Consider the following 23,588-nt stretch of genomic DNA (forward strand, 5'->3'; position numbering starts at 1 on the left):
CGAACAGCAGCACCTGACAAAGCCATGACCCTGTGGGAAACCAAATGTAATTTCTTTTCTACCCGGGAACGTGACCCGCAGGAATTCTTCTTAATGCTGTGTGGACAGTCTTACCTGTGTATGACACAAGCTGACTTAACTGTGAAAGGCCATGCTGAGAGAACACTTGTTTAGTCTGTTGCAATTTTTTTCTAGTCTGTTGGCAATTTTTAATCAGATAGTATCCCTCCAAATATGATAAAAATTTTAACTGTCTTTAGAAGAAGCGTACACTCCTTAGTACACATGATTCAAACCTGTGCATTTGCATTGAAACTATTTTAGAAAGCAGTGGAAACATGTTCTCTTTTTCCATCTGAGGCAGAAAGTTAGAGATGTCAGCTTGAAATAGGTAATGTGAAAAATCATTAATGTGTCCGTATATCCTACATAATGTGACATCAATTGGTTATTCTGTCATCCTTACTGAAAAAATAAAACAGCATTCTATTCATTTCTTTGTACCAGCTCCTAAATAATGTCCTCTTCAAATATATAGTTATTTGTTTGAACAGGATGCGTTTGGGAAGCTGCCTCTAGGAGACAGAAGAGCTGGCAAGCTGGCAGGTTATCTGTGGATAAGTTGGTAGGAGCGGTAAGGAGAGAAAAGTTAAGCCTTTGCTTCATTCCAATCAATGGCATAGAGTGGATGGGGAAACTGAGGGCAAGTTACTTTGCCTTTTCATTGAAAGTTTATCCCCTTCCTTTTCTACTTCCCTCTGTGTACGAGTGCCATGTGGCCAGGTGTGGTGGCTCATGCCTGTAATTCCAGCACTTTGGGAGGCTGAGGTGGGTGGATCACCTGAAGTCAGGAGTTCGAGACCAGCCTGGCCAACGTGGCAAAACCCCATTTCTACTGAAAATACAAAAATTAGCTGGGCATGGTGGCAGGTGCCTGTAATATCACCTACTCGAGAGGCTGAGGCAGGAGAATCGCTTGAACCTGGGAGGAGGAGGTTGCAACAAGCCGAGATCATACCATTGCAGTCCTGCCTAGGTGACAGAGCTAGACTCCATTTCAAAAAAAGAAAAAAAAAGAAGGTCAGGTGTGGTGGCTCATGCCTGTAATCCCAGCACTTTGGGAGGCTAAGGCGGGCGGATCACCTGAGGTCAGGAGTTTGAGACCAGTCTGGCCAACATGGTGAAACCCTGTCTCTAGTAAAAATGCAAAAAAAAAAAAAAAAAAAAAAAAAAATTAGGTGGCATGTGCCTGTAATCCCAGCTACTGGGGAGACTGAGGCAGGAGAATCACTTGAACCTGGGAAGTGGAGGTTGCAGTGAGCCGAGATCACGCCATTGCACTCTAGCCTGGGTGAAGAAGCGAGACTCCATCTCAAAAAAAAAAAAAAAAAAAAAAAAAAGTGGCATGCTTGTGGAAGGGGATGCTGAAGCTCTGTGTCTGCAGGTGTGTGGAGGGGGGCACACATGGCACAACGTGCTGCAGTGTGAGCCTAACTAGTCTCCTTCCTCAGCTTGAAAGGATGATTGCTCACGTTCTGACTTGCCACGAGCATTGTCTGCACAGCTGCAGTCACGGTAACATTAAATACAGGTCAAGTGGAAGACACTCCTGGAGAAGGCAGAGTCAGCACTTAATTTAAGTTGAGCATTGGCTGCTCAGAAGTGACCCTGGTTCTTCTCTCATTGGGGGAGTTTGTCTTTTGCCCCACATTAAGGAATAGGGGCAAATTTCAAGTAGAAGGATGTGAAAACAGAAATAAAAAAGGGTTTTTGTGTGTCTTTGTTAATGTAAGGCTAGCAGCTGCTATAACAGATACTGATCCCCGTGGCCTAATTAAAGTTTCTTTCTTATTAATATAGTGGTCCGCTGTGCGTGTTGCTCAGCAGGTGGTGCTCTTCCAGGTGGTGATTCAGGGACCCAGGTTCTCCCAAGTTGTGCTGTAGGTTGTCTCCATTCCAGTGCGTGTGTGTGCGCATGTGTGCACACTACTGCTCACATTCTATTGGCTGAAGCTCAAACAGCCACACCCTAAGCGCAGGGAAAGCTGAGAAATATGTTCTGGATGTGACTTCTCTGGAAGGGGAGGAAAGGGATTTGTTGATGGTAGTTTACGTCAGTGATTTTCACACTTCACCTGTAACAGTTTACCTGGAAGCTTGTTAAAACCCGGAGTTTCTGATTCAGCAGGGCTCGGGTGGGGCTCAAGATTTTCCATTGTTAACAAGACCCCAGGCAACGTTGTTACTGCCGGCTTGGTGATCACACTTTGAATAGCCCTGGTTCTGACGTTTTTGCGTCTTCATTTATCCACGCTGTTCATGAGAACCAGAAATACCTTTATTAGAATGACTTGAGAGATAAGAGGGAAGAAGAGTAAAATAGATACTAGTCTTGGCCAGCCCATCTGAAATATTAAAAATAATTCAAAGTGGATGATTTCTTAGAGGACTTAGAGCTTTGGAGGACTGCCACCTGGGCAGTCACGTGCTAATGAGATGGCTGCGCCTTGCTCCCTGGCAGGGGCCATAAGTAGGGACCTCTATTGCCAGGCAAAGGAGCTTTCAGCTTCATTATCTCTGTTGGAGCAGGGAGATTTGGAAAATGAAGTATGCAAGTTAGGTCCTGGAGAAGTGATATGGAAAAGTTACAAGGAAGGACTTGAGTGAGAATCAAGCAGCTTGAGCTTGCTGGAGTAGACCCACGTCTGAACTTTGGACACAGAAGAGTTGAAGTTGGATTTTAAAGTTCTTCAAGTCTCAGGATACCTGTAACATGGGGATAACATCTGTTCTGTTAGGGTATTGTGAGAATAAATTACGTTAGAAGTTCATAAACTTTCCTGGTTGTTGGTGCTTCTAGGTTAAAGTAAGTATCTAACGGATTCATTTTTGAAGTGGTTAGTTCCAAACATCCTCATACGTATTTATGTCTAAACAACTCAGTAGCTGTTTGAAAAAATAATTGAAAGAAAAATATTTTAGTTTGTTAAATAACCACAGTTACTTATTAATGGGATGTATGTACCTGTGGGTACTGCACAGCTTTTGAAACCTTGGAATCATACTGGACATTGCTGTTCTCTTTTCCTGTTCTACGTTGATGTTTTTTTAATTGCAGTACCTGCTGAAACTCTTTGCAAAAATATGATGGCATCGAAAGGAATGTAGTGCAGTGTAATATTAAAACTGTGGAAAGTCCCTGAGTTGGTAGTACAGACTGTAGGTATGTTGACTCTTGCCATGTATCCCTCAAAAATGTAAAATATATTGCATTGCCTGTATCAGTTCACTGTATGACCCAGGTGCTTTGATGCATGGATGGAGAAGCGTGGGATTTAGTAGGTTTTTTTCTTTATTCATTCCTTTCACAAGCGTTAACAGAGTAGCAATGAAGTGTGAGGCACACTGCTGGGTGCTGTGTAGAGGAAGACAGTTTCCACCTCCTCAGAGTGTAGTCTAGTGGGGAAACCAGTCATTGAATCAGATCATCACACAAATGTAGACTTCAAATGGGGCCAGGGCCATAAGGGAGCATTTCAAAGTGCTACAGGAAAGAATATTTGACCTGGTCAGGAGAACTTAACATGGCGAGAAGGGGTAGGAACCATATTCCAGGCAGGGGGAGTAGCATTCTGGGCAAGTGTTTTTCGACCTGTCTGTGGTGAAGGACCTGCTTTCCCCCATCTGCCAGTTGCACTGTTATTGATTCATGACTAGTATGTAGCTTGTGTGGACCATGTGTGTTTGACAACTTCTGAACTGTTGAGACTTGTCCAACTGATCTGTGCATTTGGATATTGAAACAGAGCCAAATGCAGGAAATGTTTCAAAAGGCTGTGGTGGACTGGTAACAGTTTGTAGACCATTAGAATTTGCAGACCACACTTTGAGTAACTGCACCAGACAGTGGGAATAGCATGTGCAAAGGTCCTGTGGTAGGAAGCAACTTGGTGACTATGAAGGAAGAGAGAAAAGACACTAGTATCAGTGGAAGATGAAGTGAGAATGTAGAAAAGTCGGCAGGGGCGGGCCTCAAGGCCACAGTAAGAATCTGAGGCTCAGGTGAAGACATTTCCATCCTGGTGGAGAAGGGGAAATTGTCTTGACTACTTCCCAGGTGATAGCCTGAGAAAATTAACAGGCCAGATGTTTGGCTACAAAGATTCATTGTGTGATTTAAGCAAATTGCAGTTCTTCTTCTTTTACCATGGATGTAGAGTTCAGTGGCATTTCAACATCTCAGAGCAGGGGGAGTCCTTGCCTTCATGCGAATGGGCCTGCTGGAGCGTGTCCAGGTGGTTGCAGAAGCACCTGCAGTTCCATGACGGATGCTGCCATGTGCTCAGGCTCCTTATGGTACCCATGCCACTGGCAGGAAGTTGGAGACCAAGCTTGCTGCTGCTATCTGGGTGTGAAACTACCTCTTCTGGAGGCCTTGTGAATTTCACCTGTTCCTGTGAATTTATATGGAGCATGTTGCAAGAGGCTGTGTTGCAGTGCTTCTGCCGGTCTCTGTCATTCTGAGGTTTAATGTGGTATCCATGAATACTGGGTGAAGTGTGGGCATGGCACCAAATCCTGAGTGGTCCTGGCCCTTGCCCGTAAGTGCCCCATTATGAACTCCACTCTGATTTAAGAATTCAGTGCTCTCTCCCTACTCAGGCTAACTTTGGGCATCTGGGAGGGACTTTTGCTTTCCAGCTTCATGGATGTGGAGTCTTGATGTTGACTTCTGGATCACTTTGCTTTTCTCTGCTTTGCTGTGCAGAATAGGGTAGGAGAGAAAAATGATGTACTGTGGTTTCTCTGTGCAGGTACTTCGTACTGGATTTCGAGGCTGGCATCCTGCAGTATTTTGTGAATGAGCAAAGCAAACACCAGAAGCCTCGAGGAGTCCTGTCTTTGTCTGGAGCCATAGTGTCCCTGAGCGATGAAGCACCTCACATGCTGGTCGTGTACTCTGCTAATGGAGAGATGTTTAAACTGAGAGGTGCGTTCTTCTCCCGGTAACTTTTCAGACAGGCCTTGCGGGCTACATTTATAGTTGCCATGGTGATGGCTCTCTTGTTTTTTGATTTTTTTGTTTTTGTAAATTGCCTTTGACAGTTTGCTGTGTTTGGAGGACTCTGTGGTGACACACACTGCCCCTCTTATCCCTGGGGTGGGGAGATGGAGCTGATGTTAGGAATTACTTGTCCTAATTAACTGAGGAATTAAGGACAAAGGAAAGGTGAGTGATTGCCAAAGCAGCACGCCTTAGGACTTCGAAGATCTTAAGCATTAGCTCAGTATATTTTCTTTGACCTAATAGTATGAATCTTCACTAAGTGCCCTGTGAGGGCTGTGCTATAAGGGCAAAATAAGCCCTTTAAGGGTGCGAGTGTCTTCCTCCCAAAGTTTCTCTAGAACCATTTCTTGTTAAAGTGCCCCTTTGAGTTTTGTTCAATCCACTGTTGTAGAGCCTGGTGAGAATGGAGTTAATGTCCCTTTGTATGCTTTCTTCCCTTTTCTTTGCTTCTTGAAAATGGATATCTTTGCTTTAGTAAAGGAAAAAATAACGTGGATACCTGCCCAGCATCCCAGAGATGAGGATGACTTTCCAGGGAGCCCAGCATTCGCCCTCAAGACACATCCATTGCACAGAGATGTCAGACTTGTAATAGAATTACAGTGTAATTTGATTGCTAGATCATTCTACCAGGATCTGGTATGGTTGCATTGCTGTGATTCTTCTGCCACTTTTCTTCTACTAAAATAATGAAACGAAACAACAAATCCAAATGCCCACATGTGCGTGCCCGCACACACACACACGGACACGCAGAGTCCATATTATTTATCAAGGCCTGAGGAAAAGTAGTATGTATTAAGTATTGAGAGGTGGTTGAAAATTCTCCCTTTTTCATGCAGCATTTTTTTTTGACTAAGTAAGAGCCAAGGATGAAGAAATGGCCGCTTGCTCTCTGTTCGTGACCGTGATGAGTTGCCTCTGCAAAGTCCGACTTTGGGTCTACATTCCTCACCTCTCAGCCCAATTTTCACCATTCTTCTGCCAAGCTTTACTACCCAAGAGATGGAATAAGCTAATGTTTATTATCTATATACAAGTCATATTTCAGAATCTATAAAACAATCCAAAAACCTAGGAAGTAAAAATGTCTATAGTTGATAAAATTTTTTCAGGAATGTGATAAGATTCATGTTCTCTTGAGATTCATGCCGTGTGCATTCCAGCTGGCTAGATTTATATGGCCCTTGGCTTTGCTTTGCCATTTATTGCTTAATAAATTGTCAGTGCAGAAACAATAGCAGACCAAAAACCTAATGGCACTTTCCACCCTGCCTGTGGTTTATAAAATGACACAAACCCATACAAAAGAAAAATCCAACTAATTTGGCAATTGAGCCATCTTGTTTTGCCATTGAATCATTAATATCCTTTGGATTATGAAGCCCTAGGTTTTTTTTAGAGGGCAATTTTAATAGCAAATATAGAGGTTTTATGATCTGCATGGAATAATCGCAATGGCTACATTTAGCTAAAGCTTAACTATAAAAAAAAGTCAGGATAAATTTTTGCATGTTTATGGCTTGTTCTTAGCCCATCCCACAAGGAACTGGCTGTTGGTGTCTCATTTCACATCTTACCTGCACATAGTAGGAGTTGGATCATGAGATCCTGAGACACACAGCTTTTGGGAGTATTTCTGATGCAAAGCGTTTGGATAGTACTGCCCCAAACTGGCAATTCTTCAAGTTTACTAAGGAAAAAGGCCCTAATTTCTGCAAAGTCCTTTGTCTTTGGAAGTTCATTTCACCTGGCACACTCTGTAAATCAGACTTGTGCAACAGGCCTCTTGACAGACAAATCATTTGGGATTTGTGGGAGCCGTCTTCATGCCTTAAATGGGACTAAGCCAAAGAATTTCCCATTTAGTAACTCTAGATTTCTTCACCTGAGAGTTCAAGCCGAAGTCAGGTTTGATGGACAAATGACACTTAGGCCCAGTTTTGTAAACAGTTATAATTTCCAGGGAATCATTGTTTTTTTTTTTTTTTTTTTTTTTTTCATAGTCAACATGTATGCAGCTAGTGTTATAATATTTATGCAGTTATTTATGTGGTTAAATTGATGATTTAGATTTCATTAGAACCTGTTGTGTGCCATGATATTTAAGAATAACTTTATATATATTATTTGAGAGGTAGGTTATAGACGGAAGGATATGACTGTACAACATGACTACTTGCACTTTAACGTCTATTTGGGGGAAGTTTGAGGCTCTCTAAGGCAGCATTTGGTATCTTGCTCTTTCCAATCGTATGAATCTTTGAGAACATACTAAAATGGATGGTAATTCAACTGAATGCTTATTTTGTAAATGCTAGTGATACCACAATACAGCCCTGGTAGACAGCAAAAGGCCCTGAAAAAGTGCCCTTTGAGGCCAGGGTCGGTGGCTCACGCCTGTAATCCCAGCACTTTGGGAGGCCGAGGCGGGTGGATCACGAGGTCAGGAGATCGAGACCATCCTGGCTAACACGGTGAAACCCCGTCTCTACTAAAAAATACAAAAAAATTAGCCGAGCGTGGTGGTGGGCGCCTGTAGTCCCAGCTACTCGGGAGGCTGAGGCGGGAGAATGGTGTGAACCTGGGAGGCGGAGCTTGCAGTGAGCGGAGATGGCACCACTGTACTCCAGCCTGGGTGACAGAGTCGGACTCCGTCTCCAAAAAAAAAAAAAAAAAAAAAAAGATGCCGTTTGATACTCATATTAGCTACACAAGGTTAGAGGCATTTGAAAATGAGCATGTGGTTCCTTCCCTGCTGCCTTTTTAAAGAAGTATTATAGAAACGATTTTTTTCAGAGGAGGTTAAAAAATGGCAAAATTATTCTTATAATGGGTATTTCAGAATCCATTTTTCATATGACTCAAGAGAGGATGTTCCGTGGAGAGTCAGTGCAGTCTCTGTTTTGGTGTAAGTACAGGCCGCTTGAGAACGCTGGGATCTGTGCTCGCTTCCCCACCTTCCCGATACCTCTCACTCCCCAGGCTCCCCACCCCCTTAGGTGGGTGTAGAAATAAGTTGGATGTGTTTTGGAACAACCTCTGCAATCATTTCTTTCTCTGTTTTCTCTATTTTAGCTGCTGATGCAAAAGAGAAACAATTCTGGGTGACTCAGCTTCGAGCTTGTGCCAAATACCACATGGAAATGAATTCTAAGGTAAGTCACCGTGAGAAAGGAAGGAGGCATTCGAATAACCAGCATGGCTTTCAGCCCCCTTATTTGTTTCTATGGGGAAGGTGTTTTTCATGTTATTTTTAAAGTTGCCCACTGCAGTGGAATTCCTACTTGTCCTGCTGCACATCAATTTAAAGTCGGGAGAAATGCAGTAGGATTTTCTTGTAGGTAGAATACGAAGGCATGCAGACACTGTGGGAACCAAATCTGGAGAGACACTTTTGCATTGTGTTGTCACTTTAGGCAGCTGTTAATTGGTCTATTGTGAAGCTCTAGGGGATGATTTCATTGTGGAGGCAGAGTCGTCAGATTCACCTAGTAGCCATCACCGATCCTTAAATAAAACCTAGTCCCCGAATTGCTTATGCACTTTGCAAGGAGCTTCTGCATTCCTAGTGTATAAAAATGTTCTCGGGTAATTTGGCATCCAAGTATGATTTATTCTCTCCTGCGGACCTCGTGAGATCTTGTGTTAGGTGTACAGGAAGGAGGTAGGAGGTGGACATTTTCATGGATTATTGTGGAGGATTTACAGTCACTACAATACAGGAAATAATTTTTAAATGCATTTATCTAGGGCAATAAGTTTGTTAAAATTAATGTTCCAAGGGCTACTCCTTTATATCATTAGTTCAAATATAGTTATTGTAGTCAACAGCTATCTTTTTCCATATTCCATGCATCTGGTAGAAAGAGCCACACTTCAAACTTCTGATGATTCCATCCACTAGAACTTGCCTGCTTTCTGGGTCAGGGCCTTGTGAAATGTCTTTCTTAGATACACCTGGCTGTTCTGCCTCCAACTACAAACTCAAATAATTTCTTCATCTTTTTTTTTTTTTTTTTTTAAAGAGACACCCCCTTTTCCTTAACTTGGTTAGGACAGTGGCACTTACCTGTAATGCCTCACTTAACTTGCCCTAAGCCGAATCTTCAGGAACTGTAGGTACAGCCCTAATTCTAAAGCATTTTCCTCCAACTGGCCTTCTTTATTTTCCAGGAATTATAGTAGGAGTTCTCAACATTTAATTGGTACTTTATATACATGTAGGAAGTGCAATTTGTTTTTGTCTTTTTATATGTGTCTTTACTTTTTATAAACCAGAACGGAAGAGGATAAAACTAAAAGGACTTATCCCCACCTATTGTCCTATGTGCTCATTAGAGATAGTTGCTCTTAACTATTCTTGCATATCTTTCTAGTAAATTTAGGCGTGTGTTAGTATGTCTTGGTATGTGTATGTGTATATAACTGTATCTACATAAATACATGTTTTTATACAAATGGGATCACATGCATACTGTTTTCTTCTTCTTCTTTTTTTTTTTTCTTAACATATTTGGAGATCTTTTTATATTAGGCACATGGATTTACTTGCACTCCTTTTTGGATGGCCAGATGGTGTTCTTAGGAATGGATGTCAGTGCTTTATTTAAGTCTTCTACTAATGGAAATTTAGAGTTGTTTCCTTATTGTTGTTGTCACGTATAATGCTGTAGTGTGTGACGTCTTTGTGCATATATATTCTTATGCCTCTAGGTGTATATCTGTAGGATGAATTTATACCAGTGGAATTGCTGGATCATAGAATGTGTCTTTGAAATTTTCATAGACGTTGATAAATTGTCTTCTACAACAGTTGCCCTTATTTGCATTCCCACCAGTTCTGTAAGGGTTTGTTTCCCCCTCTCATTAATGGGTGTTATTAACATTCAGGTTGTTCTGTTCTCACAGATTAAAATTGGGTACCTCATTATTTTTATTTTCATGTCTAAAATCATGACTGGGGCCAAGTATGTCTTCAATTGTGTATTGGCCATTCTTAAAATTAATGCAAACTGCCAATTTGTATCCTTTACTTGTTTTTCTATTGAGCTCATTTTTTCCTCTTCATTTGTAGTAGCTCTTTGTGTACAAAGGATTTTTTTTGGCCTGTCATTTGTACTGTTGATATTATCTCCTAGTATACAATTTGTATTTTGAGTTTGAATAAAATTTTTGCTTTGTAGAATATTTAATTTTTTGCAGTCAAGTTTATGAGTATTTTTATTTTTGGCTTTTGGTTTTGTATGATATTTAGAAAGGGTATCTCTGGTCCAAAATTATGAAAATATTCTTCACTGTTTTCAAGGAGTTTATAGGTTAATTATTATATTTAAATCACTGATTCATCTGGAATTTATTTTGGGAGTGGGAATGGAGGTAGGGGAACCAACTTTAAGTACCTTAATATTTTGATGAATCATTGTAGAGAAGGAAAATTAAAGGCTTCCTAATGGTAGTTAAAAAAAAAAAAAGAATTTGAAGATTTTTGGAAGCAGAGTTTGAATTCCTGATATATTCTCTGGTTAGCTTCAGGAATACTGACTAATCTATTAATATTAGAATCAAAACAAATAATTTAGAAGTTTAGGCCTGGAGAATTTCTTATTTGAGAAATGGAGATGAAAGTGCTATTACCACTCATTTATATCCTAGCTAGCATGATCAACTAGGGAATAATAATTTTAAAACTATGAACAGACCTTATTATGCAATGACAGCATTATCAAACTCAAAGCTGCTTAAGCAGAAGTTAAATAGTGAAAACGAAGATAGGCTCAAAGTGAATATAAACTTGATATCTAGTCAGCTATAGTATTGCTGCTTAATTTGCATCATGATTATTAGGAATACATGCCAAGCCTCCTCTTCACCGTGTTTCTTCTTTATTCTCAGCAGATCAGATCCCTTTACAGTAGACTATAGAGAATACTTTCCCTACAGCTGCTTGGATTTTGCTTTTTTAAAAACTCTTATGTAAAATCGTGTTCAGAGTGGGAAAAAAAAATGAAATTGTGTTCCCTGGAACAAATATTAGGCAGGTAAAATGGTGCTGTAATTCAAACTCATTTTAGTAAGAACTACAGGATAGCCAAATGCATAGAACTGTAGAGCTGAAAAAGGCTTTAAGGATGACCCAGCCAGTGGTTTCAAAACCCAGACCTGCCTTAGTCACTACCTGATGAAGTTTTTCCCCAGTCCAGAGTGAAATGAGAAAAACAAGGAGGACATTATTCGCAAAGATAACTTTATTCAAAATAAATGACTAAGAATAATGTTGCTTTGCTTTTGGATGGTTAAAATATTCCTTTTTATTGTAGAAGATGGTAGAATAGAATATTGATTGCATTTTTAAAAAATTGACTTTTATTGGAGTATAATTTGCATGCAATAAAATTTACTCTTTTTAAGCGTTAAGTTCAATGAGTTTTGACAAATATATAGAGTCGTGGAACCACCACTGTACTCACAATTCCGCCCTGCCAGCAGCAGGTTCCCTTATTACCCCCTTTATGATCAGTCTCCTTGCTGACTCCTCCGCAACTGGCAACTATAAGAAAATTTTAGTTTCATTGGCTTTGTGAATGAGAACATTTTTAAAGGCCAGACTTGATGGAAACTTACAATATTTTCAATAGTATTTGGATTTTTTTTTTCCTGGACAAGGAAGGTGGATTCATTTGTAGAGATGACTTGTATAATAGCTTATGAGTCTGCTGTGATGCTAATTGGGCTTTAGTATCTTCTTCCCTGACCTTTCATTCCTGAAGGATAAATGTGTGACAGACAGTGATGCTTATCGCTTCCTCAAGCAGCACTTGGCAGCCACCTAGACAATGGTGGGGGAGGTGGAATGTGGTGCTTCAAAACCTGATGGAGCTCACGGATTGCCTTTTTGGTTCCGGTGGCTGTTTTCTGACTGGCATTCCCCATCCTTACTGCAAATGTATTCTTAGTGCCAGTTCATCTCTAACAACTTGCAAAGGCCCTTTTTTTTCTACCATGGAAGTAGCATTTTAAAAGATTATGAATATTACCGATACACCATATAAAACATTCAGAAGATAGGAAAGTATTTTAAAAGGTCACCCCAGACCCCACCCCCAGACATAATCTGATGCTACCATTTGGGTTTGCGGAATCCCTCCAGGCACTTTTTAATGTGGGAAAATGGAGAGACACACATGACTCCATTTGGAGGTCCATCCTGCCCGTCTTTTTTTCCTGTACATTCATATGTACAGAACTTGTACACGTTTCGTTTTCATGGGCAGTTTACATCTCTGTGAGGAGGGACTAGGAAGACCAGGCTTTGACCATAGACCTGTTCTATGTTTGGGCTGTTTTATTTTTAAAGCGACTGTGAGAATGTTTGATTGGGGGCCTGTTTCTTAGAACATTTTGGGGATCTTTCCTGTGTTTTCAAAAGAGAGTCAGCCACTTGCCCTTCTCTCTGGGTCATTTCTGATCCCTTGTTCCACCTCCCTCCCTCCCTCCCTCCCTCCCTCCCTTCCTCCCTCCCTCCTTCACTTCCTCCCTTCTTCCCTCCCTCCCTCACTTCCTCCCTCTCTCCCTCCCTCCCTCATTTCCTCCCTCTCTCCCTCCTTCCCTTCCTCCTTCCTTTCTCCCTTTCTCCCTCCCTTCCTCCCTCCCTTCCTCCCTCCCTCTCTCCCTCCCTTCCTCCCTCCCTTCCTCCCTCCCTTCCTCCCTCCCTTCCTCCCTCCCTTCCTCCCTCCCTTCCTCCCTCCCTTCGTCCATCCTTTTCTCCCTCCCTCCCTTCCTCCCTCCCTTCCTCCCTCCCTTCCTCCCTCCCTTCCTCCCTCCCTTCCTCCCTCCCTTCCTCCCTCCCTTCCTCCCTCCCTTCCTCCCTCCCTTCCTCCCTCCCTTCCTCCCTCCCTTCCTCCCTCCCTTCCTTTCTCTTCCTTTCTTTCCTTTCTATTTCTTCTTGTCTACTCTGCGCCCAGGCTGGAGTGCAGTGCCGTGATCTTGGCTCACTGCAACCTCTGCCTCCCAGCTTCAAGCAATTCTCCTAGTAGCTGGGATTACAGGTGCGCACCACCATGCCTGGCTAATTTTTTGTGTTTTTAGTAGAGACGGGGTTTCACCATATTGGCCACGCTAGTCTCAAACTTCCGACCTCAAGTGATCCACCCGTCTTGGTTTCCAAAGTGCTGGGATTACAGGCGAGAGCCACCGTGTCCCGCCTGTGTCCTGTTCTTGATTAACTCCAAGTGGGAAGTTGAGAAAATAAAGGGAAGTGTTTCCTGGTATTTTACGTATCTAACAGTATGGAAAGCACGGCAACTTTTTTTCCCCATCTATGGATAAAAAAGCGAGAAAATGTAGATATATGTAGAGGTATTTGAAATATTTTACAATACTCATCGCATTAGAAATCCTTTCTCTGGACTTCTAGGACCCCGGGTCTGACTGTCCCCTGGCGCTTACTAATGACTTAGTTTCCCATCTCCTGTGCTTGACCCTGTGCTGACTGAGACCAAACAGCGGTGGCCACACTGAGGATAGCAGTAGGTGCCTGTGAATCTTCATCTGTGTAAAGAGTTTGAAGACACTGTGGTTAGATTGGCATATGGTTAGGGCTTATTGTCCTTGCTAGGTAATTCTAAATTAAAATGCAAATTTTAGGATAAAGTCTTATGCAAATTTGGTCATGGAGGAATATGATTGTCTAATACAGAACTTTAAATTCATTATAAGTCATAGGGGGTCTTGAATGAACAGCAAAAGATACTGAGTTTTGAGGAGTGTGTCTATTAATGTCTATTAATGCTGGAAGCTGCCCAAATCACAGATTTTTTGGGTTTTTCTTTTTCCCCATCCCCTTACAATGATAATTGCACATTAATTCACATGTGGCCTCGTGGTAGTAAGAGCCCTGTCTTACCCCTGTCCACTGGGGTCTGGACAGCCCCAAGAGTAGGGGGGGGGGCAGCTCTTCCTCACCCCTTCTAGCTGTGAGGGACCTGCCTGTGTTTACAGAACTTCCAATGATAGCTGACAACGGTGATATTCCCTAACTCTCCTCACCCGCCGTTGTCGTGGCATCTGTACTCCCCAAGCATGTCGGGGCTTTAGTCAGGGCATGTTAGAGCATTGGACGGTGAGAAAGGAGGCCTTAGGGAGATGGGCTGACTTGGCACCCTGGCTGACACTGGTTGGTTCCACATCCACTCTGACTCAGGAGAGCATGCTCTGTGGGTGTCTTCTGTCCTGAAGACTGTGTGTCCTGAAGCCACTGTTCCCACTTATGTGGTTGAGTGCACAGGAGTGTATGGATAGGTTGAGAGGCCAACTGATAGACCTCGCCCCTGCTTGCCAAGTGCAGACACCACCCCTGTTTGGGGACATTGAGAGACCTTACTTGGCGAGGTCTAGGGGATGTGTGGGCTGCTTCCGGGGAATTAAAGGGTTTGTTTGTTGGGGTGGGAAGGAGGAGACAGGAGTGGGGAATTCTATCCATAGCAATATGTGAAGAGTGAGGTGATTTGAAGCTGTTTAATTGTTCCTCCCGCCAGTCTAGGTTTCTGATGGTGAAACACTACAACTTTATTGACTCTTTCCTGCCTGGGGGTGTGAGCCAGAGGGCTTTGGAGAGGTGCTTTGATGTTTTGGTTAGGATGCAACACAACAGGAAGCAAGATTAACCCGGTGACATCTGTAGACTCTGAAACCATGTGGTTACGAGGGATTTCAGAAGTCATCTAGCCCAACATCCTGGTTCATCCAACTACTTGGAAAGAAAAATGCACACCAAAATCTTTACGCTTATACTAAGTAAAGATTGATTCTACTCAAAACAACACCCAATTTTATTCTTTTAGAGAGGGTACTGCTGGCAACTCATTGGCTGAATTCTCAGAATTTTGGTGGCAATGACAAATGACACTGAATACCTCTTTTATATGATTAAGCAATTTTAGGGTCTCTCAGAACAATTTGAAACCATTCAGAAGTAACGGAATGATTAAAATGTTATGTCTTAGTCTGTTTGGGCTTCTGTAACAAGCTACCGTAGACTGGATACTTACAAACAACATGAGCTCTTCTCTCATAACTGAATCACCCCCAAAGGCCCACCTTCTAACGCTGTCACCTTAGGGGTTAGGAATTCAACAGATGAATTTTGGGGGAGACACAAGCCTTCAAACCATAGCAGATGGAAAGAGATTCCAAACTCCCTTTGCTGCATTTGTCTAAGAACAGTAGATGAAAAGGGATAAGAAACTACAGATTCTAAAACTATGCTGTCCAATATGGAGACCTCTAGCTACATGAGACTACTTACATTTAATCGAAATAAGATTCAAAACTCAGTTCTTCAGTGGCACACGTTTCAAGTGCTCAGCAGCCACCTCTGACTGATGGCTGTGTATTGGACAGCACAGATGTAGAACGTTTCCATTATCACAGAAAGTTCTGTTGGATGGAGCTGGTAAAGCTTCCAGTATTACTTAATGGCTTCTAAGAAGGGAATTTACCAATATCTCGTTTTGTCTCCTGCACGATGAACAGCTCTTTTAATCTACAGAGGTTTAATGGAGCTCCCTCACCCCTCCTGTCCCTCCCTCCCTTCTTTCCTTCACCCTTTCTATTGGGAGTCCTGGTTTTCTCTAGGACCTCAGCATTAAATGCTTGATCACTTTTACTTGTCCACTTGCCTCACCTGTGCAACAGGAACATAGGCCTTACTGATCTGAAGGCAGGAGCTAATGTTCTGTGTTGTCCGGGTCAGCTGCTTGTTCACCCCACTGGAGCCATTTATGGAGCAGACATCTCAGATGCTGCTTTAGTGAAGGTCAAAGGAGCAAGGAAGACTGCTAGTTGGTGCCAGTCCCTAGCTTGAACAATCGTTAATGGCACCAGACTTCCTAAGGCAAGTCCAAAACTTGATTTTGGCATTAATTGCCCACTCATTTTGGGTCCAGTTTCTTCCCCTCTATCCCTACCCATCATTCAGTCAATGTTCTAGACAAACAACTCCCCAGGCACCCTGCACACCTCCATGCTTCCTTGCCTTTGTCACTGATGTTTCCTTTGCTGGGAATGCCTTTCCCTCTCCCTCCCTTGTGGTTTTTAAAGCTCATATACTTTATATGGGTCGGGTGCGGTGGCTCGCGCCTGTAATCCTAGCAGTTTGGGAGGCCAAGGCGGGTGGATCACGTGAGGTCAGGAATTCGAGACCAGCCTGGGCAACATGGTGAAACCCTGTCTCTATCAAAAATACAAAAATATGCCGGGTATGGTGGCATGTGCCTGTCCTACCAACTACTCAGGAAGCTGAGGCAGGAGAATTGCTTGAACCCATGAGGCGGAGGTTGCAGTGAGCCAGATTGCACCACTGCATTCCAACTCCAGCCTGGGCAATAGAGTGAGACTCCATCTCAAAAAACAAAACAAAAACCGAAAGCCCTTTACACTTCTGTGATGCCTTCCTGACCTTCCCAGGCAGCATGGCCTTCTCTCTGTGCTCCCATATATACCAGTACTCACTGGTATTATAGCCATCTTATTGTGCCCTCATGGCCCACCGTGTGTCCTCAGAGGCCTGGGACTGTGGGGAAATCATACTGCATCCTCTGCATCTGGCACTGTCATGACACGTGGGGGTGAACATAAACCACTTAGTGCATGTTCAATACTCAACAAATATCAACCCTGCTTCTTCCTTCTTCTTCTCCTTTACCTGTGAGTAGTAGTATTAGTACCACTATTAGTAACAGTAGTAGTATTAGTAGTAGTGGTGTTGGATTTGGGTTCCTCAAAAAACTAGATCCAAGATACCACATTTTATTTTTCTAAATATTATTGTTGTGTATTTGATCAAGCATAAGAATTTTTTTTATATAGAGAGAACTATTAGCCAGTAGCTGAAAATCAGTAAAGATTAATAAGCAAAATGTTTCTTGATTTTTTTACTTTTTTAAAGAGAGAAGAAACTTAACAGTCATAAGGAACACATTTTTAGGAAAAGGAAATAATAGTAAATGGCATCTTTGAACACATTGCTATGTGGCAGGTACTATGCTAAGTACTTTTCTTGGATTATCTTGTGTATTTCTCACAACAGCCCTATGAGGCAGGCACTGCTATGACCACATTTTCTAGGTGAGGACACTGAGGCACAGAGTAGATTTGTGATAAGCCCAAAGTTGCATAGCTAACAAGTGGCTCTTATCTTTTCTTAAAATTTAAGATATAATTCACATACTGTAAAATGTACTCTTTTAAAGTGTGTAATTCAGTGGTTTTTAGTATGTTTTCAAAATTGTACAACCACTACCACTATCTTATTCCAGAATATTTTATCATCCCTAAAAAAGTCCCCTGTTTCCATGAGCAGTCAGTCACTCCCCATTTCTATCCACCCTCTCTTCCCAGCCCCTGGCAACCACTAACCACTGTCTCTATGGATTCGCCTATTTTGGATATTTCATTTAAATGGATTGTATGCAATATTGTGGCTTTTTGTATCTGGCTTTTTTCACTTAGCATAGTGTTTTCAAGGTTTATCCATGTTACAGCATAAATCAGTACTTCATTGCTTTTTTATGACTAATATTCCATTGTGTGGACATGCCATAATTTTTAATCCCTTCATTAGTTGGTGCATATTTGGGTTGCTTTTGCCTTTTGGCTATTATGAATAATGCTGCTGTGAACATTTGTATGCCAGTTTTTGCGTGAGTTTGTTTTAAATTCTTTTGGGTGTATATTTAAAAGTGGAATGACTGGGCCATATGGTAATTCTATGTTTAACTTTTTAAGGAACAACCAGACTGGTTTCCAAAGCAGCTGCACCATTTTACATCCCTATCAGCAATGTATGGGGTTCCAATTTTTCCATATCCTTGCCAACATTTGTTAGTATAGCAGCCATACTAGTGGGTGTGAAGTGATACCTCCTTGTAATTTTGATTTGCATTTCCCTAATGAATGATGTTAAGCATCTTTTTATATGCTTAGTGGCCATTCATACATACTCTTTGGAGAAATGCATATAAAAATCCTTTGTCTTTTTTAATTCATTTATATTGTATCGAGTCATGTGAGTTATTTATATGGTCTTGATAGTTAGACCTTTATCACATACATAATTTGCAAATATTAGTTCCCATTCTTTTTTTAATTTTCTAAAAACAAAGCATTACATTTTAATGTTGAATTTGTTCATGATAGTTAAAGTTCTAGGGTGGAACACAGACATCTTTTATTTCAGCACCGTCTTAACACAGGATTTGTTTATTTTGGTAATTTATTGTTGTTAGAATTAAACCAGGCTTCAGTCTTTCCAAGTTTGATTTGAGCTTATACTTTGCATGCCTATGTGTGGTCCTTTGGTCTCAGGCTGGGGCAGATTAAAGATAGCCACAGATTCTTTGAAACTTTCCTGTCAGCATTCCTATCAAAAAGGTAGGTGCTATTTTTTTCTTTGTAAATTTTTTTTTTAACTTTTGAGGGTACGTAATTTATATATTTATGAGGTACATGAGATACTTTGATAGAGGCATGCAATGCATAAAGGGGCTATTTCTGAGCCTGGCGTGTGGTAGCGTTGACCAAAAGTCAAAGTGCCATGGATGGTTCCACGCGTGGGCTGTAAGAAGACTTGGCTCAGAACCCTGAGCCACCCTGTAAATATTTACTACCCTACTGGAGAGACCCCATTGTGAGGCTCTAAGAATACATGAAGGGACACAGCAAAATCCAGGCTTCCAGCTGCCCCTCTCAACGCACCAGGATATGCCCAAGGCCTTCATGACCCCTCCAGGCAAGTCTAGCTACTGGCCAACTACCACTGAGTGACCCAAGGTGATGCCACCCAGAATAGAAAGAACCACCCAAGGGAGACCGGCCTCAGTTCCTGACACATGTTGAGAGAAAAGAAAATAGTAGTCACTTTTAACCTCTCGTTTTGGGGTAGTTAGGCAGTAATAGAAAACCAGTACAAAACTGCCAAGGGAATGGTTAGTGTCACCAAGGAGGCCAATAATATTAATGGTATTAATCAATTTTTGAAGAATGATACAAGCTAAAATGTAAATTCTGAGTTTCTAGTTCTATGTACAATCATCCTCTGTATCTGTGGATTCTGCCTTTGTGGATCCAACCAACTCTGGATCAAAAATATTCTAAAAAAATTGCATCTGTTTTGAACGTGGATAGACTTTTAATCTTGTCATTATTTTCTAAACAATACAAATAACTGTTTACATAGCATTTACATTGCATTAGACGTAAGTAATTTAGAGATGATTTACAGTGGAATATATAGGCATAGGTTATATGCAAATACAATGCCATTTGATATCAGGGACTTGGGCATCTGTGAATTTTGGTATCTTAGAAGGGTCATGGAACTAATCCCCCTTGGGCACCAAGGGATGACTATATATGCCTTCAAAATATCCTAATGACCCCCAAACCAACCCAGTGAAAATAAAAAATAAACACATTGATTAAAAACGTGACTTATTCTACATCTGTGATTTCTAAACTAATAATTTGTGTTATTGGCTTAATTTTCAATTTTCATCCATAGTATAGGTTAGAGCAATGTATATTTAATAACCTGTGGACTTAAGAACTAAGGCATTTTTGGCCATGTGTGGTGGTTCACAACTGTAATCCCAGCACTTTGGGAGGCTGAGGTGGGCGGATCACTTGAGGTCAGGAGTTTAAGACCAGCCTGGCCAACATGATGAAACCCCGTGTCTACTAAAAATACAAAAAAAAAAAAAAAGAAAATTAGCCAGGCGTGCTGGTGGGCACCTGTAGTCCCAGCTACTCAGGAGACTGAGGCAGGAGAATTGCTTGAACCCAGGAGGCGGAGGCTGCAGTGAGTCGAGATTGTGCCACTGCACTCCTGCTTGGGCGACAGAGTGAAACTCCATCTAAAAACAATAACAACAACAACAAAGAGAAAAAGGGAACTAAGGTATTTTTAATGGTGTTTTGAGTAGAAGAAACTAAGAAGAACATACATGAACTTTTTTAATGTGGTGGGTCAGGTCATCAGATAAGATGTGGTGGCAAAGGTGGAGAATGTGGCTCATAACCCTGACCTCCTTGGTCATTCAGTCCCCTTTTATCACTTCCTTGTCTCTTTATTGCCTTGGGGCTTTCTGCCTGGAGCCCCTCATTCTTCTCCCATAGTAAGTCCTTCTAATGCAGTTTCATGACTTGGTTACGGTCACTCACTCAGTGATATTTTCCTTTGGACCATCCAAAAACAAAATGCTTAATTCCTTCCTTTTTTACAACTCCGTAGACCTGGGGGCAAGTAAGATGCATCTCTGGATGTGCTTCTTCATGTAGAGAGTTGGCCCATCATAGGTCTGATGACTGGTGACCGTGCTTTGTGCAGTGAATGATTCAGAGGTTGCCGAAGTGCAGGCTTCTTCAAAATCTTATGCTTTCATTTTCAAATACAAGGCCTTTTAGGGCACAGGGAAAGAAAAGGCTTTTCACTGACTCAGCCTACACGTAACAGGGCAAGAAAGGCTGGTTCCAATGTATGCAGGAGGGAGAGGATTACCACGTATATATGAGCAATGTCCACCACACCCTTCTTAACATATTCTCCATGCCCAAATGGAACTGTTATTGGAGTAAGTCCTACCTGGCAACCTCCAAGTCCATTGGAAAATTTCACTCACTGTTAGACCTCAAGGGCCAGTCTGATTACATGTGGAAGTGCCACCTGCTTTGCTGGACTCTTGGCCTTCCTAAGCAGAAGTGTGATTATACTCCAAGGTATAAGGGTTTATAATGAGTTGTGTATTCCTCAAGGATTCTGGAACCAAAGCCCTTTCCAGTGTCTCAGCACAAGCAGTTGCTGCACAGAAAAATAAACTTAAAGAGCCTGGGGGAGGATCATTTTGGGATGATGATGACATTAACGATGTTCCCTTGATGGAAGTCCAATGTTGAGGGACCAGCATCTGGTGAGGATCTTCTTGCTGTGGCATCCCATGGCAGAAAGTGAAAGGGCAAAAGAAAGCCATTTCATCAAGATGGGGATTGGGTCCGTCATGAATTTGTTGGTCATCTCCAGGATTTCGTGAGGCAGCATGGCACTAATGAGAACAACCTGCATGGCTAGAGGCAAGTACCTGTACACATTGTAAATCTGCCCTTTGAAACTTACGTTTGCCAGTTTATTATAAAGGATACAGATGAAGGGATATGTAGGATGAGGTATAGGGGAAGGGGTGTGGAGCTTCTAAGCCCTCCCTGGGCGGCCACCCTCCTAGAGCCTCCTGTGCTCAGCTATCCAGAAGCTCTAGCTCCCATTTCATGGTTTGTCTCTTTACTTTTCCCATTTTTTTTGACATAGACAAAATTTTTTAGAACAAATGGAGGATCTGGTGTGGTAGACAGCGTAGGGAATTAGGTAAAAAAAAAACCAACCTGGGCCTGGGTGCAGTGGCTCATGCCTATAATCTCAGCACTTTGGGAGGCCGAGGCGGGCGGGCGGATCACAAGGTCAGGAGATCGAGACCATCCTGGCTAACATGGTGAAACCCTGTCTCTACTAAAAATACAAAAAAAAAAAAAAATTTAGCCGGGCGTGGTGGTGGGCACCTATAGTCCCAGCTACTCAGGAGGCTGAGGCAGGAGAATGGTGTGAACCTGGGAGGTGGAGCTTGCAGTGAGCCGAGATCGCACCACTGCACTCCAGCCTGGGTGACAGAGTGAGACTCTGTCTCAAAAAAAAAAAACAAACAAACCTGGTTTCTGGCTGTGCCTGGGCCACTCACAGGCTACTACCTAGCTTTGTAATCTCAAGTAACTCAGTAAATGAGTAATTGCTCTTAGCCTCAGTTTTCACTTCTGTAAATTGGACGAAATAATGGCATCAACTCTACAGGGCAGTTGTTAGGGTTAAGTGACATTAAGCACGTCACAATACTCTTTTTATAACACAGATTCACCCAATTCTGCTAGAACATTTCTATTGACCGATAACTTGGTTGTTAAGCCAAGTTCCACCTGAAGATCAGGAAGGAGTGGCTAAGAAGCATCTCTAAAACCTGATTGTTATAACTTTCCCCCAAATGGTTTGATAGACTGCCCAAATGTTTATATTCTCCACGCATCGGAAAGCTCCAGTATAATCCAGACTCAGCCAGGCTGGCCTTGTTCACATTGTGCATCTGGTTTTGAGTGGCTCCCATCTCACTTTCTGTGAGGCTGTGGGATTAAAGGCAAATGCTCTAGGCTCTTGGTGGGGGTGGGGAGGGCAGTACTGGGTTCAGAACTAGTCCTGTCATGCCACTGGGGCAAGTTATTCCTTGAAATGCGGACAATAATTCTTGATGTGAGGATTGAATTGTGTGCTGTGGTGAGGGTTAATGAGATCACGTCTGTCATGCTCTTAGTAGAGAGCCAGACACTGAATGAGTTTCCATGAGGGGTCCTGGGCTTTCAGGACCCGGCTAAGTTGAGCCCTGGGAAACAAGCAGTACCTGACTGCCCAAGACTGGAAAGGCACAGCTCGTGAAATGAAATGGGGTATTTCTGACAAAAAACTGAGCTTCTGAGATAAAAGAGAAATTTAATTAAAGTTGATGAAAAGGTTAAAAAACATGGGGGGCTGGGCACAGTGGCTCATACCTGTAATCCCAGCACTTTGGAAGGCTGACATGGGAGGATTGCTTGAGCCTAGGAGTTCGAGACCAGCCTGGCCAACATAGGGAAACCTTGTCTTACAGAAATATAAAAAAATTAGCCTGGTGTGGTGGCGTGCTCCAGTAGTTCCAGCTAGATACTCAGGAGGCTGAGATGGGAGGATCGCTTAAGCCCAGGGAGGTCAAGGCTGCAGTGATCCATGATTACTCCCCTGTACTCCAGTCTGGGCAGTAGAACAAGACCTTGTCTCAAAAACAACAACAACAACAACAACAAAAAAAAAAAACACAGGGGGTGGGGAAGGTATACCATGATAGCAACAACCAACCAGTCAAAACAAACAAAAACAGTAGAGACACATCCTTGCTTTTTCTTTCTCTCTCTCTCCCTCTCTTCCCCTCTCCCCCTCCCTCCCTCCCTCCCTCTCTCCCTCTCTCCCTCTCTCCCTCTCTCCCTCTCTTCCTCCCTCTCTCCCCCTTCCTCCCTCCCCCTTCCTCCTTCCCTCTCCCCCCCTCCCCCTCTCCCCCTCTCTCCCTTTCTCCCACTCTCTCTTCCTCTCTCCCTCTCCTCCTCTCTCCCCCTCTCTCCCTCTCCTCCTCTCTCCCTTTCTCCCCCTCCCCCTCCCTCTTCCCCTCCCCCCTCTCCCTCTCCCCCTTCCCCCTCTCCCTCTTCCCCCTCTCCCTCTCCCCTCCCCCTCTCCCCTCCCCCTCCCCCCTCTGTCTCTCTCCCCTGCTACCCCTTTCTCCCTCTCTTCCTCTCTCTATCTCCCCCCCCCCTCTCCCTCCGCCTTTCTCCCTCTGCCTTTCTCCCTCCGCCTTTCTCCCTCTCTCCCCCTCCCTCTCTTCACCCACCCCCTGCCTCCGCCCCA

General features: G+C 42.7%; 1 protein-coding gene across 9 annotated transcripts in view; it reads left to right on the plus strand.

Annotated features, from left to right (window-relative positions):
• Positions 1 to 23,588, plus strand: part of OSBPL10 (oxysterol binding protein like 10) — a 326,956-nt gene that overhangs the window by 97,404 nt on the left and 205,964 nt on the right. For 7 of the 9 annotated variants that reach the window (XM_005545553.4, XM_065539810.1, XM_005545555.4 and 4 more), the window contains exons 2-3: positions 4,815 to 4,990; positions 8,147 to 8,226. In XM_005545553.4, the coding sequence (XP_005545610.3) occupies positions 4,815 to 4,990; positions 8,147 to 8,226 (256 nt within the window). The remainder of the gene's footprint in view (positions 1 to 4,814; positions 4,991 to 8,146; positions 8,227 to 23,588) is intronic. The other 2 variants (XM_074030850.1, XM_074030851.1) reach the window with 1 other exon arrangement.

This window comes from Macaca fascicularis, chromosome 2 (genome assembly GCF_037993035.2).
Source record: "Macaca fascicularis isolate 582-1 chromosome 2, T2T-MFA8v1.1".
In the NCBI taxonomy this organism is placed as follows: domain Eukaryota; kingdom Metazoa; phylum Chordata; class Mammalia; order Primates; family Cercopithecidae; genus Macaca; species Macaca fascicularis.